The 27,418-nt window shown below is 45.3% G+C and overlaps 1 protein-coding gene, 1 long non-coding RNA gene and 6 other non-coding genes across 8 annotated transcripts; 1 reads left to right on the forward strand and 7 right to left on the reverse strand.

Moving 5' to 3' along the window:
- Nucleotides 1–3,327: 3,327 nt before the first annotated feature.
- On the reverse strand, nt 3,328–3,398 carry trnac-aca. The gene has a single exon. It is a non-coding gene; the product is annotated as a tRNA-Cys (tRNA).
- A 1,465-nt stretch (nt 3,399–4,863) lies between these two features.
- trnam-cau lies at nt 4,864–4,935 on the forward strand. Its single transcript has one exon. It is a non-coding gene; the product is annotated as a tRNA-Met (tRNA).
- A 1,666-nt stretch (nt 4,936–6,601) lies between these two features.
- trnaw-cca lies at nt 6,602–6,673 on the reverse strand. The gene has a single exon. It is a non-coding gene; the product is annotated as a tRNA-Trp (tRNA).
- A 767-nt stretch (nt 6,674–7,440) lies between these two features.
- trnag-ucc lies at nt 7,441–7,512 on the reverse strand. The gene has a single exon. It is a non-coding gene; the product is annotated as a tRNA-Gly (tRNA).
- Nucleotides 7,513–10,013: 2,501 nt separating this feature from the next.
- Nucleotides 10,014–11,610, reverse strand: LOC119958927. The gene is made up of 2 exons (XR_005459089.1): nt 10,968–11,610; nt 10,014–10,362 (listed from the first exon to the last, which is right to left on the reverse strand). It is a non-coding gene; the product is annotated as an uncharacterized LOC119958927 (long non-coding RNA).
- A 3,181-nt stretch (nt 11,611–14,791) lies between these two features.
- On the reverse strand, nt 14,792–15,251 carry LOC119958903 (late histone H2B.L4-like). Its single transcript, XM_038787429.1, has one exon. It carries the CDS (start codon nt 15,234–15,236, stop codon nt 14,850–14,852), a length of 387 nt encoding a protein of 128 aa, XP_038643357.1. The 5' UTR covers nt 15,237–15,251; the 3' UTR covers nt 14,792–14,849.
- Nucleotides 15,252–22,666: 7,415 nt separating this feature from the next.
- On the reverse strand, nt 22,667–22,739 carry trnak-cuu. Its single transcript has one exon. It is a non-coding gene; the product is annotated as a tRNA-Lys (tRNA).
- A 4,324-nt stretch (nt 22,740–27,063) lies between these two features.
- trnar-ucg lies at nt 27,064–27,152 on the reverse strand. The gene is given in 2 exon segments: nt 27,064–27,099; nt 27,116–27,152. It is a non-coding gene; the product is annotated as a tRNA-Arg (tRNA).
- Nucleotides 27,153–27,418: the final 266 nt, after the last annotated feature.

Genomic DNA, 27,418 nt, shown 5'->3' on the forward strand with positions numbered 1-27,418 from the left:
CATCAAGCAGAAGGTACAGAAGTCTGAAGACCCGCACATCCAGACATAGGAACAGCTTCTTCCCCACAACTACGAGACTCCTCAACAACTCTCCCTCGGACTGATCTGTTCCCTGTAAGAACACTATTCGCGACACCCTATGCTGCTCTTGCTCATGGATTTGCTTTGTTTGGCCACTTGTTCCGCACTGTAACCAATCACTGTTTGTCGATGTACCAGTTGTCAATGCACTCTGTCGATTTTTTTTTTGCCTGCTATGTATGTAATGTGTATGTTCCCTTGGTAGCAGAAAAATACTTTTCACTGCACTTCAGTACATGTGACAATAAATCAAATCAAAGTGGTTCCTGTCTCACTGCCCGATCAATTCATCTCATACAGAACAAGACTGAATTTTGAACTCTCGCTTTTCCAACACAACTCGATGCAAGCTGGCCTGACAACTTGGACTGGATTGTCACGTCAGTTATTGCAGACCCATCTTGGAACAATGAGTCCCACTTCCGAGCAAACAGCGGATGAAAAATCGACGAAGATGGGATTCGAACGCACGCGTACAGAGCACAATGGATTAGCAGTCCATCGCCTTAAACACTCGGCATCTCAACCCACGAGTGCATGCGTCAAAATGTCTTAATTCATTTTGCATCCATGAATTGATGGAAAATATCCGCCTCTTTCTCTTCAGCCCGGTGTTCAATGTTGGAAATGCAGTTTTCGTCAGTAAAATGTATTCCCATCACATTCAGGGACATTTGTGAATGGACTGATGTGAAACACTTCAATATTATGTTCAAGATATTTCCACACAGTGTGAAAAGCCCCCGATGAAAGGCTGGAATCACCCATCATTTGACAGCAAAATCAAACCCTCCCGGCTTCACAGAGGAATCCATCGATCATTGGAACACACACTTCACAATAAACATTGTCTGATCATTGAGTTACGGGTATCTTGTCCTGCCTGGCTTCATTCCCCAGGAAACGGAGATTATATTCTTTCGGCGAGTCTTGAAAGTATACTTGGAGCAGATTAAATATAAATTATTGTGTCAGGATCAGACTATTCCTGGTTAAAAGGTATGGTTTTCAGCAAGTGCATTAATATTCAGCGGGGCCGTCCGTGACAAGACTGAAGAACGATCACTCGCCCATCCAATCGGTGAGGTTTGCCTCACCGTGAGACAATATTAACAGAGAGAAAACCAGGTAAATGAGATTCTGATCACACTGTTACAATAGAACTGAATCATGAAAACCCCGCCTTCACACTTTTGCCCTCGCCTGAGGTATGGGGATTCTCAGGTTAAATCACCACCAGTCAGATCTCACCCTCAAAGGGAAAGCAGCCGCTGGTCATCAGGGACTAAAGCGACTTAATTTACTTTAGAACTGGATAAACGTATGTTATATCCAGGACGTGACTTCCCTCAGACTGATCGAATGATTGACAGAAGGGAAATTAACGACCATTGAGGACTTACTGGTACCTGAGACTTAGTTGGAATGTTGGTTTTAAAGGTTCATCATAAAATCTAGAGATAAAAAGCCAGGAAAATGGACATGAGGATTATCATTAAATCATTGAAATGCAAAAGCAGGCAATTCGGCCCATCGACTCTACACCGACACTCTGAAAGAGTCCCTATGACCCCACCACATCCCTGCAACGCCACCCAACTTTCTGAGCACTAAGGGGCAATTTAGCATTGAATACGTAGACACGTAGAACCCGCACACATTTGGACTGTGCGAGAAAATCGCAGCACCGGGAGGAACCCGGAGGAAACACAGACACGGAGAGAAAGTGAAAACTCCACACAGTCAGTGACGAAAGGCTGGAATTGAACCTGGATGGCTGGCGCTGTGAGGTAGCCACTGTGACAACGTGTCACGAAATGACATCACAACACGTCATATCATTTCAGATCAACCATGATCTCATTGAAATAGTCGATGGGCTGAATGACCTACTCCTGCTCCTACGTCTTATACCCTGATCTTGTGTAAATGTGTTCCGGTTCTTGTGTAAAACCCTTGTTAAACCAACAGACACCGAGTGCCCACTGCATCTTGTTATGTGGCGCAGAGAAGGTGATTGTGGAATACATGTCGTACCCATCAAACTCTGCCACTCACCTGACTGAGATTTGCTCTGTATCTGTAAATCACAGGTAGTGTTCCCGAGTGGAGGGAACACTCTGCCCCTCAGTCTCTGGCACAGTTTGTGAGAGCTGGATTCTTTCATTATGAGTCAATGTCTGGTACTGAATGTGAGGGTGGGATTCAGTCTCTATCAGACAGTAGTGCTGAATGTCACTGTGGAAATCTTTCCGTATCCATCAGTCACAATTACTGTTTGGGAAAAGTGAGATTAATACATAACATCAGCACGGCTATAACAGAGAAAGACACACAGAAAAGCAGTAAGAGACTATCAGGACACACACAGTGACACACAGAAAAGGTGCCGAGATGGAGAAACTAGTTATTTTGGAAATGTGTTTTCTGCGGCACACAGAAAGGCCCTGTTTGTAAATGTTTATCCTGCTGTGTAACCGTGCACTCTGCTGTGTAACTGTGCTCTCTGCTGTGTAACCGTGCTCTCTGCTGTGTAACCGTGCTCTCTGCTGTGTAACCGTGCACTCTGCTGTGTAACCGTGCTCTCTGCTGTGTAACAGTGCTCTCTGCTGTGTCATTGTGCTCTGCTGTGTAACTGTTCTCTCTGCTGTGTAAATGTGCTCTCTGCTGTGTAACTGTGCTCTCTGCTGTGTAACCGTGCTCTCTGCTGTGTAACTGTGCTCTCTGCTGTGTAACCGTGCTCTCTGCTGTGTAACCGTGCTCTCTGCTGTGTAACTGTGCTCTCTGCTGTGTAACTGTTCTCTCTGCTGTGTAAATGTGCTCTCTGCTGTGTAACTGTGCTCTCTGCTGTGTAACCGTGCTCTCTGCTTTGTAACTGTGCTCTCTGCTGTGTAACTATGCTCTCTGCTCTGTAACCGTTCTCTCTGCTGTGTAACTGTGCTCTCTGCTGTGTAACTGTGCTCTCTGCTGTGTAACTGTTCTCTCTGCCGGAACCGTGACTCTGCCGGTGACAGATCTTCTCTGTGGTTGTGTCAAATCATTCCCTGTGGAATGTGTTCCCAGTTGTCGTCTGAAGCAGAACCTTTCTGCGCCATTACTGAGACGAAATTTCAATTCCAGATTTATTAAACCTTGTCACCAAGGGTTAGTTCAGACCTCTGGATTCCCAGTCCAGCGACATAATCTTGCATTCTTGTAATGAAACAGTTCATTCAGCATCAATCTTTTCAGATAATAATATGGAAGCGCCCAACGTGGGGCTCGAACCCACGACCCTGGGATTGTGTCCCAAGCTCTACCGACTGAGCTAACCGGGCTGGGGGGGGGGGGGGGGGGGTCACAATGTCTATTAAATATCTTCTTGAGCAGAGTAGCTGCGGTACTCATTGCGAGGGTCAGTGGTGACTCGTTGGGCCGAATGTTCTTCAGCGCTGGAGATTCTGCGATTCTGTGATACAAGGAGGTTGATGCGCTGGAATACTTCTGCCAAACTGCCCACTCCTGACACCATGTAGCAATGCTCGTCTCTGAATAACTGGCAACCAATGAGTTGGAATAAAAAATAACTGATTTAACAATTGAGCAGCTTCTCCTGGTTTGCGCTCTGATCGCGATCCGGGGAGAACTGCCGGAGTCCAGACACCTGATCATTTTAGTTGTGTCATCACGTGACCATTCGGCCTGCACTGGTCTCTCTCTGTGCTCTAATTACTCGATTCATCATTTTAATTTTCTTCCAGACTGGGAAGTGTTGTGCTGCTGAATTTCAAAAGAAAAATGAATTTCTAATATATTTCCAATGAACTGATGTTGTTCCCAAACTATTTAATCAGTGGAATTGTGCGTGTAGAGAACTGAGATCTTCGAGTATCTCAAGGCTTCTCTTCAAATCCAATGGTCATTTTCCACGAAGATTCAACCCCTCCTCACATAAACACCGGGGCTCCGTTGATCGCTTGAATGCAACAACTTCCTGGAGTGATTCCAGGCTGCTTTTATAATGTTTTGTCTCCACTACATTATTAATGAATGACCTACTGAACATAGCTGCGATGACCGAGTGGTTATGGACTTTCCCTAGCAGGTTCGAGCCCTGCTCTCAGCGACTGTGACCGAAGAATTAATCGGAATTTTAGTAAACGGTTTGATACAAATTTCGCTGCTTAGCAAATTCTAACTCCTCAGGAAGAGGGTTAATAGCATTTTTTGCAACAGCCCGGCTAGCTCAGTCGGTAGAGCATGGGACTCGTGGGTTCGAGCCCCACGTTGGGCGCTTCCATATTGTTATCTGTGAATGTTCAGGTGAACGAACTGGACTGGAAATCCAGAGGCCTGAACGAATCTTTCCTGTCAAGATATCTGGAACTTCGTCTCAGTAATGGCGGAGAGAAAGTTTCATCGGCTTCAGACGGATAATATTTCCACAACAGAGAGAACAGTGACACAGCAGAGACCACAGTTGCACAGCAGGAAATGCATTTAAGTGCCTATCTTTGTTCAACAGCCAATCCCTTTTCCCGAAATAACCAGTTGTCCATCTCAGTATCTTGCTGGTTTGCTCGGCACCTTTTAGTGTGTGTCGTTGTGTGTGTGCCCTGATAGTTTCTTCCTGCTTCTCTGTGTGTCTTTCTCTGTCTGTTACAGCCGTGCTGATGTTTCCTGTTATTCCCCAGCAAAGGTGAGCTTCATAACACGTGGGTTCTCGATTAAGAAAACAATGGAGCAGGTGAATAGTTATCTGGCTACCGCAGAGCAGTAATTGCAAACACAGCGGCTTTAAGGAGCAGAGTGGCGCAGCGGAAGCGTGCTGGGCCCATAACCCAGAGGTCGATGGATCGAAGCCATCCTCTGCTATTTATATTCTTACTCACACCAAAAGTAATCATGTCGCTATCACCCTGCAGCACATCCGCCTTTTCTTTTCAGTAAATTAGTTATCAAAGTCTTGCTTCCAGTGTGAACCAGACATTTGTCCCAGGAATGAAGCAGACAGCATTACAACATTCTGAAGCTCAAAGTAGCAAAATAGGAAAGCTCTTCAATTGCCTCTCTGAGGGAAACAGACAACATCTGCTGTGGTGTGTGAGTATTAATGATGCCAATATCACATCTCCACTGACTGGAATGGGTTCTGTTTTATTAACACAGTCATGTCATTTGGTAAAGATAGAACAAGGAGTTTTTCAGTGTTTTCAAATTATTTAACAGCCAGAAGGGGAAATGTTTATGTAATAACTTCCAGGAATACCCCACAGAGGGGTAATAAGGATATGTAACAATATCCAATAATAAACCACAATAGAAACCGAGATCACAGTTTCCCCTCTCGGACGGATGTGAACAATCCAACCAGACTATTTACAACAAGGGAAGATTCCTGCCTCCAGCCACCTCACTTTCTCCAGGCTTTCTTCCTCAGTCTGAAACCCACGGAATCACGTAAACGCTTCCGATCAAATTATTGTTGCGATGGCCTGGAATCGAACCCGCATCAACTGCTTGGAAGGCAGCGATGCTCACAAGTATTCCCCCATCACTTACTGTCAAATGTTACGTCCTTTTGATGCTTTGCATTAGATGATAAATTGTTTCGTAAAAAACTTCTTTCTATGTTTATGTTATTTCACTCCAATTAAAAATGTTCCTGAATGAAAGTGTCCGTGTCGGACGGCTCCGGTTCAGCCAGGAGATGGCACCAGTCCACAATAAATGTATTTATTTCTGATGTTCTGTGTGTCATTATATAGGACTCTTGCTCTGGCCTGAGACCTCACCTTGTCCTTGTTCTTGATGCTGCCGTTTACTCCCTGTTTAAATAATCATAGAATCCCTCCAGTGCAGGAAACCATTCGGCCCTTCCAGTCTGCGCTGACCCTCGGAAAGCGCACCCCAACTCGGCGCAATCCCCTCCGAACCGTTCAGATTCATTAGGTCGCACTCTCCTCTGGAGGCCAGGGTTCGAATCCCACTCCTGACATTGACATTGATTCAATGTGATAAAATGTGAGAGGTCCCGAGTTCAAAAATCCGGAGGAGCCCGGATGGTGTCATTGACTGAAATCGGGAGGAAGGTGGCGCTCCAGTGAAGGTATTGCAGCGAATATTTCAGTGCAGAACACGTGAAGAAATGGAAGCGATATTTTAAGACCGTTTCACCATGGTGTAGAACTGACAAGTAGTTCTGGTCTCACCCATGGGCAACAAGGCGGGAATCGAACCTGGGGCCGTGAAGCAACTGTGCTAACCACTGTGTTACCATGCTGCCCAAACAGTTGGTTCAATATTCTCAGATAATAATATGGAAACGCCAAACGTGCGGCTCGGACCCTCGACCCTGGGATGTGGAGTCTCATGCTCTACCGACTGAACTGGCCGAATCCCCTGATACTTAATGAAACTGCTGAAAAATATAAACTGAGCGGGTAAATCTGATATAGCCGGAAAAAATTGCCAGCATTGTGGTTTTGAACGGAGTCATTTCCAAAACATCAACACAGAGAGAGAAATTCCTGGAACACAGTGAGCCTGACGTGATTTGAACACGCAACCTTCTGATCTGGAGTCAGACGCGCTACCGTTGCGCCACAAGGGCAGCAGGGTAGCATGGTCGTTAGCATAAATGCTTCACAGCTCCAGGGTCCCAGGTTCGATTCCCGGCTGGGTCACTGTCTGTGTGGAGTCTGCACGTCCTCCCCCTGTGTGCGTGGGTTTCCTCCGGGTGCTCCGGTTTCCTCCCACAGTCCAAAGATGTGCGGGTTAGGTGGATTGGCCATGCTAAATTGCCCGTAGTGTCCTAATAAAAGTAAGGTTATGGGGGGGGGGGGGGTTGTTGGGTTACGGGTATAGGGGGGATACGTGGGTTTGAGTAGGGTGATCATGGCTCGGCACAACATTGAGGGCCGAAGGGCCTGTTCTGTGCTGTACTGTTCTATGTTCTATGTTCTAAGCCCAACTGCTGAGCAGTTTCACCTCATAGATCCATGTTTTATTTACACCCAACTGTGCGAAAGAAACGCAAAGTCTTAGATTGAGGGATATTAAAGGGCCATGCAGTAAAGGTGATGCACAATAATCCATTGTGCTCTGTGCACGTGGCTTCAAATCCCATCCTCGTCTGTAACGTGTCTGTTGTGTCTTTCGTCCACATCATGAGGCTGGTGAAAAAGCTGTGTTTAGCGGTTGTTTGACGGCTTGTGGGTGAGTCGTGGAACACTGTCCATATTGAAACCACGTTACAAATGATGAGAAAGTTACTTATTTCACTCCCCTCCCTAATTGGGCATAAATTCTGAGTGAGAAACTGTTTCTCTTCCTCAGTTTGAAACTAACGAAGGGGCGGAAAAGTTTCTAATTTGTTATTGCGATGGCCGGGAATCGAACCCGGGTCAACTGCTTGGAAGGCAGCTATGCTCACCACTATACCACCATCGCTCACTGATTAGGTCTGTGTCCTTTTGGTTCTTTAGATTAGTTTTATAAACTGTTTCGTAACAAATACTTACATTGCGTACGTTATTTCACTCCAATTTAAAACGCTTTTGAATGAAAGTGTCCGTGTCGAACGGCTCCCGTTCAGCCAGCAGATGGCACCAGTCCACAATAAATCTATTTATCTAATTATTTCTCATGTTCTATGTGTCATTACATAGGACACTTACTCGGGTCTGCGACATTAACTTGTCCTTGTGTCCTGATGCTGCCATTTTCACCCTGTTTAAATAATCATAGAATGCCTCCAGTGCAGAAGGAGGCCATTCGGCCCATCGAGTCGGTACCGACCCTCGGAAAGAGCACCCGATTTCGGCCCAATCGCAACTAACATTTCGAATACGTCAGGATAACCGAGTGAAGGTCGCAGTCTCCTCTGGAAGTCTGTGTTCGAATCCCACTCCTGACATTGACTTTTCCTCCGCGGGGCATCATCCAAACCTGGAACCCCTCCCTAACAGCACTGTGTGTGTACATACACAATATGGACTTGCAGCGGTTCCAGAATCACCCCACCGCCCATTCTCACGGACAATTAATGATAGATTGTAAATGTTTGGCCGAATCAGCGACAGCCACAGCCAGAGAGACCTGCAATAACCCTGAGGCAGGAAAGACAACTCATTGTCCTGTGGCCCAAAAACAAAATACTTCGGCTGCTGCAAATCTGAAACAAAGACAGAAAATGCTGAAAATATTCAGCTGATCCGGCAGCTTCTGTGGAGAGAGAAACAGGTCATTGCAATGAAAGGTCAGGATGTGAAATGTTAACTATTTCTCTTTTCACAGATACTACAGATCCCTAAAGTATTTCCAGCATTCCCTTGTGATTAGCTGACCATCCTCACACTCTGTATCTTAGTGCGTTATAGTGTCTGTTCCCTAAAGAAAAATATGGATTAAAATCCCAGCCGACCTTATTCTGTTTGACCATTTATGCGATTGACAACTTCCATAACAGGGGGAAATGTGTTGGATTTCTAGTCGAAAAGTATGCCTTTTGCAGGTTTCAATTGAGTAGAATATCTACAGAGATTGTAACGCAAGGACTAATTTCAGCTGCCATCATCCAGTTGTTAAATCTTTCCACTAGAAATCCATTGGATTTTCCCCTTTGACTTAAGTCCTGCTCTCAGAGGATCTGTTCAGTATTTTCAATAATGTTTTATTTTGAATCATCTATGTCCAGAGAATTGTGACGCTGAAATTGCTCAACCTTCTCTCCATTGTTATCTACTCTACAGGTACTGAATGCACTGTTTATTGGAGACATGCTCACAGGCCTGAAACCCTTTCAGGTTTGAGGCCTCTTTTGGTCCATCAACAGCAACCGGATGTCTGCAGAGAAACTCGTAATGTCAAGCCCCTCTTCCTAGGATGGACATAATCAGGGACAAGATGTCGTTTGAAGAGAGAATCAAAGGTCTGAAGATTTGGTCTGAGATTCCTGGAGTTTTGTGAAGAGAACAAGGTGGGGGAGCAATGTGACAATAGCAGGATAGGAGTTTGGGATATTATCCAGTCTGTGCTGGGGGGCTGCGGGAAGGAAGTTGTCTTGTCTGCCCACCCAAGCTGAATGTTAGGATTGAGGCGGTGATCAGATTCCGAGAGGAGAGTGAAATCCTTTCACTGAGTTTCAAGCTTACAGTGAGGTTGAGTGTCTTGAGTTGCAGTAAGATGTAGACGAGATGGTCAAATGGGCAGAAAGGTGGCTGATGGAATTTAACGCTGAAAATGAGATGTGATCCATTTGTTAGGGCATTTTCGCAGTAACTTCATTCCAGTGCTAATATAAGCCTATTTGTGACAATAGAGAATATTATATTATTATAGGATTAATGTGAATGGCCTGACACTGGGAAGTCCTGAGGAACAAAGGGACCTTGGAGTGCTTGTCCATAGATCTCCGAAGGCTGAAGGTCAAGTTAATAGGGTGCTGGAAAAGGCATCTAAGATATTTGTCTTTATCAATCGGGGCATGGATTACAAAAGCAGACAGGTCATGTTGGAGTTGTATAGAATGTTGGTGAGGCCAGAGCTAGAGTACCGTGTGCAATTCTGGTCAACACGTCATATGAAATATGTCACTGCACTGAATGGGGTGCGGACGTGAATCAGCTGGCTGTTGCTTGCTTGCTTTTAAGATATGAAGAGAGGTTCGTTTTTCTTCTCTCCCAGGAACAGAGATGACTGAGGGGTGATCTGATCGAGGTGCACAAGATTATGATAGGTATAGACAGGGCGGATAGGGATCACCTGTTTCCCAAACTAGAAGGGTCTGTCACGAGGGGACATTGCATTATTCTGTGATTCTGTTACAGATCACATCTTGGAGGTGTTGCTGCCATATTCACAGGAGGCGGTGTTCCAATTCTTAGAGCAAAAATTTCAATTGAGGACGGGGTTCTCAATAAGAACAAACCGGAGGTGTGGGATGTTCGAATCTGCTGAGCACTGATTCACTTTTATTCATTGTTGTGTCTCAGAATAAACACGTGGATTGTAGCTGTCCATTAAAAACAAAAATAGAGTTCGGAAGTTTCTGGCCAGTAAGTTCACAATGTCCACCATACATCACTCATCATCCTCAGCTGCATCACATCTGGTCCACATTTCCTCAGCAGAGAGCACAGTTTGACAGCAGAGAACACAGTCCCACAGCAGAGAGCACATTTCCACAGGAGAGATCGCAGTTTCCCAGCGGAGTGCCCAGTTCACAGCAGAGATCATATTCCACAGCAGAGAGCAGTTACACAGTATAGAGATCTCGGTTCCACGGTAGAAATCACAGTTCTGCGGGAGAGAATATACTTAAATATCAGAAAGCAGTTTAATTAACATCAGGGAAAACCTTTCAATAACAGAGCGAAGATGCAGAGAACACAGTTACACAAGAGGGAAAGAGGGTAGATTTTAGGAGGGAACACTTTCTATATGATCAGTCAGTCGATTCTCCTTTGCGTGTGTGTTATCCTGTGTAAGGTGACAGTGTCCTGCTGCTGTGTGTGTTCCATTGTTGGTGAGTGACATAGTGGAATTGTGCCGCCAGGGTGCGCTGTCGAGCACATGTGCTCCTGATGAACAACATTGCGGAAGTGAAGAATTGTGTCGCTTCAACGTAATAACAATAAGGAGCAGAGTGGCGCAGCGGAAGCGTGCTGGGCCCATAACCCAGAGGTCAATAGATCGAAACCATTCGCTGCTAGTTACTTTTCTTAATATCCGGTACAGTAAAACGAAACACCTTCCGTTAAAGTAAAAAGAAATATTCAGATGCTCGCCACAAGTCTGTCTGATCTGACATTTCTTTACAGGACACGGTTTTTTTTTAACTCGGCTTCCCCCTTCCAGCAAACACTTAATATGTGCAATCAATGTCTGAAATGGCATGTACTCACACAGGGACACACTCTGTAAATATTGCAAACACCCACAATCTCAGGCTTTCCATGACTGCACAATGTTCAGCACCATTCACAACACCTCTGTTAATGAAACAGTTGTAGCCATCTAAAATGGACACCAGTATACAAAATGGAGAACTGCAAAGACTGCAGGGAAAAACGGACAGTAAAGAGCAGACAGCTTGCAGAAGCTTGCAGCATTCAGACATTTGCAAAAACCGGTTTCCCCACAGCTGCAGAGTCCAGGCAGCGATGTTAATGGAAAAACGATCTACATACTAATGAGGTGATACCGGGACAGTCCCAGATACAATAGATACATTTAAGTATCTACCGATACTTTTCAATAGCTAAGCAGACAGGATGGTGCCAACGAAACCAGGACAATAAGCACTAAGAACCGCCCCAGCCATCAAGGAACGACCCTAGGATAGGGGGGTTCGAATCATATCGATTGGGAAAAACCCAATCGATCCCCAGCAGGTGAGAGAGCCCGCCCCAAGGGGCACGGACCTCTGGGGACCTATAAAAAGAAGGTCCCGCACATTGTTTGGCCTGTTTTGTCTCCGGCTCCTGCTGTCTCCTGTTGCCTCCTGTCTCCGGCCTCCCACTCCAGCCTCCAGATCCTGTCTTTTACACCAGCTGTTGAGCAGCAGCCATCGATAAGTAAGTGCCAAAACGAAGATCGCTACGTGACCCAGGCATTGCTTGTACTCTTGCCGACTATTAGCAAACAGAAGTTACAGACCAGAAAGGAACAAAGGCCTTGTTCCCTGACCTTGCTTGTCCCTACTTAGATAAGTATTAGTCGTTTAATAGTAGAAGTAAGTTAGTCTTTTCGCGTGTGCATGAGTATTTATTATAATTCTTATAATAAACTCTAATTATTTTGGACTTACTAATCGGTGTATGACTTTATTGACTTGAACTTGACCTTAGCACTTGTGACGTTGTCTCTTACGGCACCTGGCGACTCCAGAGCATAGAAATAAGAAACAGAGCCAAACGAGTGATAAGCACACTGCCTCTATTGGAGGAGTGTTAAACACACTAACTCAGAACGACCAACACAGTCCATGTCCAAATGCAGCAATCCTGGACATTATCCAGGATTGGGCTGAAAATTTCCAGGAAAAGACCATTCCCGTACCAGCCTCCCCGAACAGGTGCCAGAATGTGGCGACTAGGGGCTTTTCACAGTAACTTATTTTGGAGCTACTTGCGACAATAAGTGATTTTCATATTTTCATATTTCGTAATAAGTGAGAATCTAACCATCACCCCTTGACATTTACCGGAATTACCATCACTGAAACCCTACTACCAACATCTTACTGATTGCCATTGGCCAGGAACTGAACTGTTCATATAAATACTGCAGCTGCAAAGCAGGTCAAAGACTCGGACTCCTGTGGCGAGTCACTCACCCCCTGACTCCCCAAACCCTGTCGACACGGCATAAATCAGGAATGTAATGGAATCATTTCCATTAATAGTTGCAATTTCAACAACACTGAATAAGTTTGACACCATCTAGGACAAGGCATCCCACTTGATCGGCATCCCATCTGTAAACACTCACTCGCTCCACCACTGATGCAGATTGGCAGCGTGTGTACCAGCTACAGGATTCACTGCAGGAAGTCACCAAGGCTCCTTTGGCAACACCTTCCAAACCCACATCCACCACGATCTAGAGAGGGACAAGGGCGGCTGACACATAGCGACACCACGACCTGGAGGCTCTCCTCCAGCCACTCACCATCCTGTTTTGGAAATATATCGCTGTTACTTCACTGTAGCTGGATAAAATATTTATCTGATGCAATGTAAGTGTCTCTGTGTATATCTGTGTGTGTGCACATATGTGTTTCTATATATGTATGTGTATTTGAGAATATGTGTGAATGTTTATGTGCCTGTGTGTATATACCTGTGTGTGTGGGTGTGTACAACTGTGTGCGTATAATGTGTGTGGCTCTGTATACTGTGTGTACACGTGCATATATATATAGCTGTGTGTGTGTATACCTGTGTGTATGTTTGAGTGTATGTGTGTGTGTAACTCTGTGTGTATAATGTGTGTGGGCCTGAATACTGTGTGTGTATCTGAGTGTATACTTGTGTATAGCTGTGTGTGTATACCTGTGTGTGCGCGCGCAGTCTTCCGTTTGTATGTTATTATTGTTTCCTCTCTGAGAGTCATTTAACCATTTCTAAATCTCTCAGAGGTACAATTGTTGAGTCTGTTGCTTTTTGTGACTGCTATTGATGAGTGAGTACAGTGCCTTTCAGCATCTTACTCTCAACAACTGTTTGAGAATTATCCTGAATCTGACATGCTCCAGGACTCAGTGTGAGGGTGGATCTTACTCCCTGATGTGAGTGATGTGACTCGTATTTAACTCGAATCTCAGAGTACATTATTAAGGTTAATTGTGTAATTCTTAACCGGAAACCAGTTTTCTCTGATATTGATTATTTCACTAAGCCTGCTCCATTGTGGAACTGATACAGTGAGGATGAGAGAGGGTGAGAATTTGCACTGGGATTTATGGGGCCTCCTGTCAGTGGTACTGAGTTAGGCTGACATGGACACAGCGTCTGTCTCTCCTGCTGTTTGATTGATGAGTTGAAAATGTGTCTCTGGAACTATTTCTGCTGCCTGAGACTGTGGAACTGATGGCCTGTCTGTGTCTCTGTGCTCTGTCAGTGACAATGTCCGGAATGTGTGTGAGGAGCTGGCGACACTCTTCCCTGTAACTTGTGTGGAGCAGACGTCACATTTATTCATTTTCAGAATATTCTGGTATTTGTCTGTGGAAACAACATATATTTAACAACTTAAGTGCAGTCAACAATTAACCAATCACAGGCCAGGGAGAAGAATCTTGAGGTTTTGATTGGCTGATATTTTCAAATTCGAAACTCCCGCCAATTTCAGTGCAGGAAAATCCCAAATAACGGAACGGCTCAATGTTCAGGAAACTATTTGAATCTCACACTTTGTGATCTGTTTATTGGATTTTCCCTCCCAGAATCCTGGCTCTATTTTAGGAACAATTTGAATTTGTCAGTCTCTTATCTGTAACCGGCGGTAATAAGACCCCGTTCAGCAATTTAAAACGGAGCAAATCTCAGCTGACTGCAAAAGCAGAAACATAGAGATTACCAACCAACTCCTTCACACAGGCTACACAGGGACAGAGAGAAAGGGCTGATTTCTGAGCCTCTCTCCTGAAAGCGGCCGGGAATGTTACACTGGGAAGTGTGGAGAGAATCCCCGACTCTATCCCGCCGGTGGAACAGGCAGCTTTGTGTCCGGAGAATAGGGAGGGCCGGGGAGAGGCAGATCTTAAAGCGCTGCAATGGACACAGGTCCTGTGTGTGCTCAAATCTCGCTGATTCCGTCCCCTGGGAAACTGCGGAATAAACACATCAGCCCGAAAATAACCTCTTCATTCCCGCCTTTACTCTGTTCCGGGAGCGGGAACCAGGTCACCCGAGAGAAACAAAATAATAATTTCCTTATGAATTCAACTCACCAATTGTTAAACTCTGAATATATTGATCATTAAATTTAAATAAGTCCCTCCTGAAATTATGCTTCTCCTCATTATCCGTCACAAATACCAGACTGATTATAAATCCGCTCTCAATTCAGTTTGAGTGTCTCTTCTGTGTGAAACTGTCTGTGACGGGCGGGTATGAAGCCACATTCACAACATTCTGGAACGGGACAAATCTCTATCCTCCACAAAGAGATTTCTCATGAAGTCAATGCGGGAAAAGATGGTGCAGCTTTTTCACAGAGATTGTGGGTGGCTCTTAAAAGAGCCGTTGTGTTTGGGGTGGTTTTCAGTCCATTGTGCAGTTTTACTTGGAGCTGGTGTACTTGGTGACCGCCTTTGTCCCTTCCGACACGGCGTGCTTGGCCAGTTCCCCGGGCAGCAGCAGGCGCACGGCGGTCTGGATCTCCCGGGAGCTGATGGTGCGGCGCTTGTTGTAATGGGCCAGGCGGGAAGCCTCACCCGCGATACGCTCGAAAATATCGTTGACGAACGAGTTCATGATGCTCATGGCCTTGGAGGAGATGCCGGTGTCGGGGTGAACCTGCTTCATCACTTTGTAGATGTAGATGGAGTAACTCTCCTTCCTCGACCTTCGCCGCTTCTTGCCGCCCTTTACTGCCGGTTTCTTAATGACTTTCTTGGCTCCCTTCTTGGCAGCTGCTTTCAATGTTGGTTTCTTCTGGTCAGCCATCTTCAGTTTCACCCAGAAATAAAGCAAACCCCTTCCGAGCGCTGCTTAAATAGACAGAGACTCACATCTATGCTAATGAGGAATGGGGAAAGGAATGATTGTGATTGGACATTGTGAAAATGAGAACAGCCAGTTATGTTCTGTTTATTTGGTTGGGTATGTAAACAGACCAGTCAGATTTAAGATTTTCCACCAATCAGAAACGTCCTTACGACAAACTGGAAATGCTTTTCAGAAAGAATGTCTCCATTCCCAGTTTGTCAGTGTGGAAGGATTTACCGGAAAATGTCATCTGGCTGTCGGTGAGACTGTGCGGGAATATGGGATTCCTTAAGGAACTGGGAGTGTCTTGTAATATGAAAATGAAAAAAGTGAAAATCGCTTATTGTCACGAGTAGGCTTCAAATGAAGTTAATGTGAAAATCCCTTAGTCGCCACATTCCAGCGCCTGCCCTGGATCTCTCCTGTGGAAATGTGCTCTCTGCTGTGGGACTGTGTTCTCTGCTGTCAAACTGTGCTCTCTGCTGAGGAAATGTGGACCAGATGTGATGCAGCTGAGGATGATGAGTGATGTATGGTGGACATTGTGAACTTACTGGCCAGAAACGTCAGAATTCTATTTTTGTTTTTAATGGACAGCTACAATCCACGTTTATTCTGAGACACAACAATGAAGAAAAGTGAATCAGTGCTCTGCGGATTCGAACATCCCACAGCTCCAGTTTGTTCTTATTGAGAACCCCGTCCTCAATTGAAATTTTTGCTCTAAGGATTGGACCACCGCCTCCTGTGAATACGGCAGCAACACCTCCAAGATCTGATCTGGAACAAAATCACAGAATAATGCAATGTCCCCTCGTGACATACCCTTCTCGTGAGGGGAACAGGTGCTCCCTATCCGCCCTGTCTATACCTATCATAATCTTGTGCACCTCGATCAGATCACCCCTCAGTCATCTCTATTCCTGCAAGAGAACAAAAAACAAGCGTATCCAACCTCTCTTCATATCTTAAATGTTCCATCCCAAACAACATCCGGCTGAATCACCTCTGCACCCCATTCATTGCAGTCACATATTTCCTGTTATATGGTGACCAGAATTGCACACGGTACTCCAGCTGTGACCTCACCAACATTCTATACAACTCCAACGTGACCTGTCTGCTTTTGTTATCCATGCCCCGATTGATAAAGACAAATATCTCAGATGCCTTTTCCAGCACCCTATTAACCTGCCCTTCAGCCTGCAGAGATCTATGGACAAACAGTCCAAGGTCCCTTTGTTCCTCAGGACTTCCCGGGGTCAGGCCATTCACATTAATCCAAAATAATATAATATTCTTTATTGTCACAAAGAGGCTTATCTTAACACTGCAATGAAGTTACTGCCAAAATCCCCGACCAAAGGCATCATATCTTATTTTTCAGCGTTAAAATCCATCAGCCACTTTTCTGCTCATTTGACCATCCCGTCTATGTCTTCCTGTACCTCAAGACCCTCAACCTCACTGTAAACTTGAAACTCAGTGAATGGATTTCACTCTCCTCTCGGAATCTGATCACCGCCTCAATCCTAACATTCAGCTTTGGTGGGCAGACAAGACAACTTCCTTCCCGCAGCCCCCCAGCACAGACTGGATAATATCCCAAACTCCGATCCTGCTATAGTCACATTGCTCCATAACTTGTTCACTTCACAAAACTCCAGGAATCTCAGACCAAATCTTCAGACCGTTGATTTGCTCTTCAACTCACACCTTGTCCCTGATTAATTACATCTTGGGAGGAGGGGTTCGACATTCCAAGGTACACTGCAGACATCCAGTTGATGGTGATGGACCAAAGGAGGCCAACAACCTGAAAGAAAGCCTCTCTCACAGCCCTGTGAACATGGCTCCATTAGACGGTACAGTCAATACCTGCAGAACAGATAACAATGGCGAGAAGTGTGAGCAATTTCAGCGTCACAATTCTCTGGACATACAGGATTCAAAATAAAACATTTTTGAAAACACTGAACAGATCCTCTGGGAGCAGGACACAAGTCAATGGGGAAAATCCATTGGATTTCTAGTGGAAAGATTTAACAACTAAATGATGGCAGCTGAAATCAGTCCTCGCGTTACAATCTCTGTAGATATTCCAGTGAATTGAAACCTGCAAAAGGCATACTTTTCAACTAGAAATCCAACACATTTCCCACTGTTATGGAAGTTGTCAATCGCACAGATGGTCAAACGGAAAAGAGCTGGGCTGGGATTTTAATCCATATTTTTCTTTGGGGAACAGACACGTTCACGCACTAAGTTACAGAGTGTGACGATGTTCAGCTAACCCCAAAGAGCAGCAGTTCGGCTCGTTGGTCTAGGGGTATGATTCTCGCTTAGGGACTTTCATTTGCGGTAAAATGCGAGAGGTCCCGGGTTCAAACTGGACGAGCCCAGTTTTTGGGGTTGGGGTGGATCTTTCCAGGAGCCGGTGCTCTTTCCAAGAGCCGGTGCAGACTCGATGGGCTGAATGACCTCCTTCTCCACTGTCAATTCTATAATTCTATGAACACTGGTATACTTTAGGGATCTGTAGTATCTGTGAAAAGAGAAATAGTTAACATTTCACATCCTGACCTTTCATTGCAATGACCTGTTTCTCTCTCCACAGAAGCTGCCGGATCAGCTGAATATTTCCAGCATTTTCTGTCTTTGTTTCAGATTTGCAGCATCCGCAGTATTTTGTTTTTGGGTCAAAGGACAATGAGTTGCCTTTCCTGCCCTCAGGGTTATTGCAGGTCTCTCTGGCTGTGGCTGTCGCTGATTCGGCCAAATATTTACATTCTATCATTAATTTTCCGTGAGAATGGGGGATGGGGGGTGATTCTGGAACGGCTGCAAGTCCATATGGTGTATGTCCACACACAGTGCTGTTAGGGAGGGGTTCCAGGTTTGGATGGTGCCTCGCGGAGGAAAAGTCAATGTCAGGAGTGGGATTCGAACCCTGACATCCAGAGGAGACTGCATCCTGAACTCGGCCACCCTGACGTATTCGAAAGGTTAGGGGCGATTAGGACGCAATCGGGTGCTCTTTCCGAGGGTCGGTACCGACTCGATGGGCCGAATGGCCACCTTCTGCACTGGAGGCATTCTATGATTATTTAAACAGGGTGAAAATGGCAGCATCAGGACAGAAGGACAAGTTAAGGTCGCAGACCAGAGTAAGTGTCCTATGTAATGACACATAGAACATGAAAAATAATTAGATAAATACATTTATTGTGGACTGGTGTCATCTGCTGGCGGAACGGGAGCCGGACGACACGGACACTTTCATTCAGGAGCATTTTAAATTGGAGTGAAATAACTTACGCAAAGAAATTATTTGTTACGAAACAGTTTATCAAATTAATCTAAAGAACCAAAAGGACAAGAACCCAACCAGTGAGCGATGGTGGTATAGTGGTGAGCATAGCTGCCTTCCAAGCAGTTGGTTCGATTCCCGGCCATCGCAAAAACAAGTTGGAAATTTCTACCCCACTACCTGAGTAAGAGAAACAACGTTTCGCTCAGAATGTATGCGCAGGTCCGGCGGGGAATGAAATAGGAATTTACCAATTTTTTAGCGGGCTTTCAGTGTGGACAGTGTTCGACTATTAACCGCCCCCAGCCCACCCCCACCCCCACCCCCACCCCCACCAGCCGTCAAACAAAAGTTAAAAATCGCAGCATTTTTACTTCGCGCTCACGAAGTGGACCAAACAGAAACACAACAGACACGTTACAGACGAGGATGGGATTTGAAGCCACGTGTACACAGCACAATGGGTTATTGTGCATCACCTTAACCACGTGGTACAGCTGCTTTACTTCATGGCCCTTTAATATCCCTCAATCTGACTTCTTTGAGTTTTTCGCCGTTGGGTGTAAATAAAACATGAATCTATGAGGGGAAACACTAATTGATCAGCAGTTGGGCTTGTGGCGCAACGGTAGCGCGTCTGACTCCAGATCAGAAAGTTGCGTATTCAAATCACGTCAGGCTCAGGTAAGTTTTCTGAAGCTGTTTTCAGGAATTTATCTCTGTGTGGGAATGTTCCAGAAGTGACTCCGCTCAAAATCACGATGCTGGTAATCTTTTTCCGGTTATTTCAGATTTACACGCTCAGTTTATATATTTGAGCAGTTCCATCCAACATTATCAAACATCAAACATCAGTAAGAATGAACACCAACACCTCCTCCACAATAGTCCTCAATACCGGTTCCCCGTAAGGCTGCTTAGCCCCCTACTCTACTCCCTGTACACAGACGACTGCGTGGCAAAACTTGGTTCCAACTCTATCTACAATTTTGCTGACGAAAGGACCATAGTGGGCCGGATCTCGAATAACGACGAGTCCGAATACAGGAGGGAGATAGAGAACCTAGTGGAGTGGTGTAGCGACAACAATCTCTCCCTCAATGCCAGCAAAACTAAAGAGCTGGTCATCGACTTCAGGAAGCAAAGTACCGTACACACCCCTGTCAGCATTAACAGGGCCGAGATGGAGATGTTTAGCAGTTTCAAATTCCTAGGGGTGCACATCACCAAAAATCTTTTCCTGGTCCACTCACGTCGATGCTATCACCAAGAAAGCATAACAGCGCCTATACTTCCTCAGGAAACTAAGGAAATTCGGCATGTCCACAATACCCCTTACCAACCTTTACAGGTGCACTATAGAAAGCATCCTATCAGGCTGCATCACAGCCTTTTATGGCAACTGCTCGGCCCAGGACCGCAAAGAACTTCAGAGAGTCGTGAATACCACCCAGTCCATCACAGGAACCTGCCTTCCATACATGGGCTCCGTCTACACCTCCCGCTGCTGGGGGGAAAGTGGGCAGCATAATCAAGGATCCCTCCCACCCGGTTTACTCACTTTTCCAACTTCTTCCATCGGGCAGGAGATACAGAAGTCTGAGAACATGGACGAACAGACTCAAAAACAGCTTCTTCTCCACTGTCACCAAACTCCTAATTGACCCTCTTATTGACTGACCTCATTAACACTACACCCTGTATGCTTCAACCAATGCCAAAGCTTATAAGAACATAAGAACTAGGAGCAGGAGTAGGCCATCTGGCCCCTCGAGCCTGCTCCGCCATTCAATTAGATCATGGCTGATCTTTTGTGGACTCAGCTCCACTTTCCGGCCCGAACACCATAACCCTTAATCCCTTTATTCTTCAAAAAACTATCTATCTTTACCTTAAAAACATGTAATGAAGGAAATGTAGTTACATTGCATATCGTGTGTAGCCCTATTATGTATTCTCATGTGTTTTCTTGTATTTTCTTGTATTTTGTTTAATTCCCTTTTCTTGCATGTACTGAATGATCTGTTGAGCCGTTTGCAGAACAATACTTTTCACTGTACCTCGGTACACGTGACAATAAACAAATCCATTCCAATCCAATCCATTAGGAAACTCGGCCAGCTTAGTTGGTGGAGTGTAAAACTCTACATCCCAGGGCCGTGCGATCGAGCACCAAGTTGGGCGTTTCCATATTACTATCTGAGAGTATTGAACCAACTGTTTGGGCAGCACGGTAGCACAGTGGTTAGCACAGTATATTCACGTCTCCAAGGCTCCAGTTTCGATTACCGGCTTGCGTCACGTTAAAAAGATCTCACTGCTCGTGGGCGAGACCAGAAGTGATGGGCAGTTAAAAACAAGGATGTCGCCCTTTTCGGACGGAGATGAGGAAATTTCTCACTCTCAGTGAGCTGTGCGACTTTGGAACTCTGCCTCAGGAATCGGCGGAAGCGGATCATTGATGACCTTCAAGGCAGAGAGTGGGGCAATTCTTGTTCAGCAAATAAATCAAATGTTTATCGGGGTTACGTGCAAACATTGCATTCAGCCAGTGACCTGGGTGCACAAGCGTGCGGTTTTGTATTTGATATATCAGTTCCACACAATGGTGAAACGGTCTTAAAATGTCGTTCTCATTTCTTCACGTGTTCTCCACTGATATATTCGCTGCAATATCTTCTCTGGACACAAATCACGGCAGCACAAGTGGTTCACAGCGCCAGGGTTCCAGGTTCAATTCACTGTCTGTGCGGAGTCTGCACCTTCTGCCCGTGTCTGCGTGGGTTTCCTCCTGGTGCTCCGGTTTTCTCCCCACAGTGCGAAGACATGGATTATGTGGATTGGCCATGCTAAATTGCCCTTAGTTACCATACGGGGCCAGTCTTTATAAATAGAAACCTCATTCCGGCCCTGGGTCACTGCCCGTGTGGAGTTTGCATATTCTTCCCATGTCTGCGTGGGTTTCACCCCCACAACCCAAAGATGTGCATTGGCCACGCTAAATTGGCCCTTAATTGGAAAAGTAGTGTATTCTAAATTTATACAAAAATAAGTAAATAGAAACGCCGAGCACAAAGCCACCGTTCTGTACCTGTTCTCTCTGCTGTGTCACTGTTCTCTCTGCTGAGTAACTGTGCTTTCTGCTGTGTAACTGTTCTCTCTGCTGTGTCACTGTTTTCTCTGCTGTGTAACTGTGCTCTCTGCTGCGTAACTGAGCTCTCTGCTGTGTAACTGTTCTCTCTGCTGTGTCACTGTTTTCTCTGCTATGTAACTGTTCTCTCTGCTGTGTCACTGTTCTCTCTGCTGAGTAACTGAGCTTTCTGCTGTGTAACTGTTCTCTCTGCTGTGTCACTGTTTTCTCTGCTGTGTAACTGTTCTCTCTGCTGTGTCACTGTTCTCTCTGCTGTGTAACTGTTCTCTCTGCTGTGTCACTGTTCTCTCTGCTGTGTAACTGAGCTCCCTGCTGTGTAACTGTTCTCTGTGCTGTGTAACTGTTCTCTCTGCTGTGTAACTGTTTTCTCTGCTGTGTAACTGAGCTCCCTGCTGTGTAACTGTTTTCTCTGCTGAGTAACTGTTCTCTCTGCTGTGTAACTGTTCTCTCTGCTGTGTAACTGTTCTCTCTGCTGTGTAACTGTTTTCTCTGCTGTGTAACTGTTCTCTGCTGTGTAACTGTTCTCTCTGCTGTGTAACAGTGCTCTCTGCTGTGTAACTGTTCTATCTGCTGAGTAACTGAGCTCTCTGCTGTGTAAATGTTCTCTCTGCTGAGCAACTGAGTTCCCTGCAGTGTAACTGTTCTCTCTGTCGTGGAACCGTGACTCTGCCGGTGACAGATCTTCACTGTGGTTGTCTCAAATTATCCCCTGTTGTGGAAATGTGTTCCCGGTTGTGGAAATATAATCCGTCTGAAGCAGAACTTTTCTCCGCCATTACTGAGACGAAATTCCAATCCCAGATTTATCAAATCTTCTCACGAAAGATTAGTTCAGGCGGCTGGATTCCTCGTCCAGAGACAGAACCTTGTGTTCCTGTTATGAAAACAGTTCGTTCACCTGAACATTCTCAGATAACAATGAGAAACCGCCCAACGTGGGGCTCGAACCCACGACGCTGGAATTAAGAGTCCCATGTTCTACCGACTGAGCTAGCCGGGCTGCTTCCAAAAGCATCCTTAACCCTCCTCCTGAGGAGCTTAGAAATGCTAAGCAGCGAACTTTGTGTCACACAGTTTCCTAAAATTCCGATTCATTCTTCGGTCGCTGGGAGCAGGGGTCGAACCTGCTGGGGAAAGTCCAACACCTTAACCATTTGATCATCGCAGCTATGTTCAGTCGGTCATTCATTAATAATGTGGTCGATATAAAACATTATAAAACCAGCCTGGAATCACTCCAGGAAGTTCTTGCGATGAACGGTGCCCCGGTGTTTATGTGGGAAGCGGTTGAATCGGCCTTAAAAATGACCATTGGATTTGGAGAGAAGCCTTGAGAGACTCGAAATTCCCGGCTCCCCAAACGCTCAATTCCACTGATTCAATTGTTTGCGGAAGACAATCTGTTCTATTGGAAATATCCTAGAAGTTCATTTTTGCTTTACATGGAACAGCACCGAACTTCCCAGTCTAGATCCAAATTAAAGCAATTCAATCAGAGAAACTGACAGCACAGAAGGAGACCTGTGCAGACCGAATGGTCACGTGGTTACGTGATGACGCATCCACAATGATCAGCTGTTCTCCCCGGATCGCGCTCAGAGCACAAGCCTGGAGCAGCTGCTCAAACAGGAAATACATTATTTTTTGTTACAAGTCTTTGGTCGCCAGTCTTTGAGAGATCAGAATTTCTCCATGGTGTCAGGAGTGGACAGTATGACACAAGGGCTTCACCGCCTCAGCCCGCTACTGACATAGAATCATAGAATCCCTACAGTGCAAAGGAAGACCATTCGGCACAACGAACATATACTGACCCTCCGAATGCTCACGCACCTGCCCTCCACTGGAATATTGGGTCCGATGGAGAAACTCTGCCCCCCACTTCCAACCCCTGAAATCCCCTCTCATGAATGGGGTGCAGGATTGGAGGGTCAGTGCAGACTCGATGGGGTGAATGGCCTCCTTCTGAATTGTACTGGTTTCTATGGAAACAGATATGATCATAGTATTTATTAACATGGGATAAACATTGGCTTGTCAACCCCCTGAAAATCTATTCAATCAGTGAATTTGAATGATGGGATTTATTCCCTGTCCCAAAGATTAGTTCAGGCCCCTGGATTCCCAATCCAGTGACATAATCTTTCATCCCTCTGAACAAAAAACAGTTGATTCAGCTCATTATTAAACATCTTAGGCCAGTGGGCCGATGAATGGCAGATGGAGTTTAATTTGGATCAACGTGAGGTGATGCATTTTGGTCGATCAAATCAGGGATTGACCTACTCAGTTAATGGTAGAGAGTTGGGGAGAATTACAGAACAAACAGATCTATGGTACAGGTTCACGGCTCCTTGAAGGTGGTGTCGCAGGTGGACAGGGTGGTGAAGAAGGCATTCAGCATGCTAGGTTTTAAGGTCAGAATATTGAATACAAGAGTTGGGACGTCTTGTTGAAGTTGTACAAGACATTGAGAAGAGCACACATGAAATATTGTGTTCAGTTCTGGTCAGCCTATTTTCGGAAAGATTTTGTTAAACTCGAAAGAGTGCGGAAGTGATTTACAAGGACACTACCAGGACTTGATGGACATACCAACAAAAAGGAAGGACGGTAGAAAGAGGGAAAATCGACCGTGGATATCTAAGGAAATAAGGGAGAGTATCAAATTGAAGGAAAAAGCATATAAAGTGGCAAAGATTGCTGGGAGATTAGAGGACTGGGAAATCTTTAGGGGGCAACAGAAAGCTATAAAGAAGAGTAAGGTAGAGTATGAGAGTAAACTTGTTCAGAATATAAAAACAGACAGTAAAAGTTTTTACAAATATATAAAACAAAAAAGAGTGGCTAAGGTAAATATTGGTCCTTTAGAGGATGAGAAGCGAGTTTTAGTAATGGGAAATGAAGAAATGGCTGAGTAACTGAACAGGTTTTTTGGGTCGGTCTTCACAGTGGAAGACACAAATAACATGCCAGCGACTGATAGAAATGAGGCTATGACAGGTGAGGACCCTGAGAGGATTGTTATCACTAAGGAGGTAGTGATGGGCAAGCTAATGGGGCTAAAGGTAGACAAGTCTCCTGGCCCTGATGGAATGCATCCCAGAGTGCTAAAAGAGATGGCTAGGGAAATTGCAGATGCACTAGTGATAATTTACCGAAATTCACTAGACTCTGGGGTGGTCCCGGTGGATTGGAAATTAGCAAACGTGACGCCACTGTTTAAAAAAGGAGGTAGGCAGAAAGCAGGAAACTATAGGCCAGTGAGCTTAACTTCGGTAGTAGGGAAGATGCTGGAATCTATCATCAAGGAAGAAATTGCGAGGCATCTGGATAGAAATTGTCCCATTGGGCAGACGCAGCATGGGTTCGTAAAGGGCAGGTCATGCCTAACTAATTTAGTGGAATTTTTTGAGGACATTACCAGTGCAGTAGATAACGGGGAGCCGATGGATGTGGTATATCTGGATTTCCAGAAAGCCTTTGACAAGGTGCCACACAAAAGTTTGCTGCATAAGATAAAGATGCATGGCATTAAGGGTAAAGTAGTAGCATGGATAGAGGATTGGTTAATTAATAGAAAGCAAAGAGTTGGGGTTAATGGGTGTTTCTCTGGTTGGAAATCAGTAGCTAGTGGTGTCCCTCAGGGATCCGTGTTGGGCCCACAATTGTTCACAATTTACATAGATGATTTGGAGTTGGGGACCACGGGCAATGTGTCCAAGTTTGCAGATGACACTACGATGAGTGGTAAAGCGAAAAGTGCAGAGGATACTGGAAGTCTGCAGAGGGATTTGGATAGGTTAAGTGAATGGGCTAGGGTCTGGCAGATGGAATACAATGTTGACAAATGTGAGGTTATCCATTTTGGTAGGAATAACAGCAAACGGGATTATTATTTAAACGATAAAATATTAAAGCATGCCGCTGTTCAGAGAGACTTGGGTGTGCTAGTGCATGAGTCACAGAAGGTTGGTTTACAAGTGCAACAGGTGATTAAGAAGGCAAATGGAATTTTGTCCTTCATTGCTAGAGGGATGGAGTTTAAGACTAGGGAGGTTATATTGCAATTGTATAAGGTGTTAGTGAGGCCACACCTGGAGTATTGTGTTCAGCTTTGGTCTCCGTACTCGAGAAAGGACGTACTGGCGCTGGAGGGTGTGCAGAGGAGATTCACTAGGTTAATCCCAGAGCTGAAGGGGTTGGATTATGAGGAGAGGTTGAGTAGACTGGGACTGTACTCGTTGGAATTTAGAAGGATGAGGGGGGATCTTATAGAAACATTTAAAATTATGAAGGGAATAGATAGGATAGATGCGGGCAGGTTGTTTCCACTGGCGGGTGACAGCAGAACTAGAGGACATAGCCTCAAAATAAGGGGAAGTAGATTTAGGACTGAGTTTAGGAGGAACTTCTTCACCCATAGGGTTGTGAATCTATGGAATTCCTTGCCCAGTGAAGCAGTTGAGGCTCCTTCATTACATGTTTTTAAGGTAAAGATAGATAGTTTTTTGAAGAATAAAGGGATTAAGGGTTATGGTGTTCGGGCCGGAAAGTGGAGATGAGTCCACAAAAGATCAGCCATGATCTAATTGAATGGCGGAGCAGGCTCGAGGGGCCAGATGGCCTACTCCTGCTCCTAGTTCTTATGTTCTTATGAGTGAAAAGTAGAGGCTGGAGAGGCTGGGACTTTTTTACCTGCAGCGTAGGATGCTGAGGGCTGATGTCATAGAGGTCTATGAAATAATGAGGAGCATAAATAAGGTAATGAGGAGAATCTGGAACGGATTGCCAGAGGCAGTGGGAGGGGCGGGTATCATTTTGTCTTTTAAAAATCAGTTAGAAAGTTACATGCTGCCCATGTAACTTTCTAACTGATTTTTTGAAAGACAAAACGATACCCGCCTCTACCAATGGTGGGCACAGAGGGATATGGGCCAAATGCGGGAAAGTGGGACTAGCTTAGTGATAGAAACTGGGCGGCATTAACAAGCCGAAGGGCCGATGGGCTGTTTCCATGCTGCAAACATCTATGACTCTTTGACTCTCTCTGTATTCCTAGCGATATTAATTTCCTCTACAGAATTATATTGAACCGATTGATACATCATATTTTATTCTATACTTTATCCAAGTCAAACAGACACTGTGGATGCATCGGGAGCGAAACACAATACTAGGATGAGAGCGAATTGAATGAAAAATGTTACACGAAATTATATTCCAAAAAATGCAATTCCCTGCAATCTTTGGATGGAAAGGACCTTTGAGCTGAGGAGTGAAAACTCGGCTGTCAGCAAGTTCCACCGGAATTCTGTGTAAAACGACCGCGGCAGGACTCGAACCTGCAATCTTCTGATATCATCATCAAATTCATCGAAGTCAGACGCCTTATCCATTAGGCCACGCGGCCACCGCCGGTGGTATATGAGCCAATGTTTATCCCTTGTGAATAAATACTGCGATCATATTTATTTCCATAAAAACCAGTACAATTCAGAAGGAGGCCATTCACCCCATCGAGTCTGCACTGACCCTCCAATCCTGCACCCCATTCATGAGAGGGGGAGGGGGGCGGCGGATTTCAGGGGATTTCAGAGTTTCTCCATCGGACCCAATATTCCAATGGAGGGCAGGTGCGTGAGCCTTCGGAGGGTCAGTACATGTTCGTTGTGCCGA

Source organism: Scyliorhinus canicula, chromosome 31 (genome assembly GCF_902713615.1).
Source record: "Scyliorhinus canicula chromosome 31, sScyCan1.1, whole genome shotgun sequence".
NCBI classification, from domain to species: Eukaryota; Metazoa; Chordata; class Chondrichthyes; order Carcharhiniformes; family Scyliorhinidae; genus Scyliorhinus; species Scyliorhinus canicula.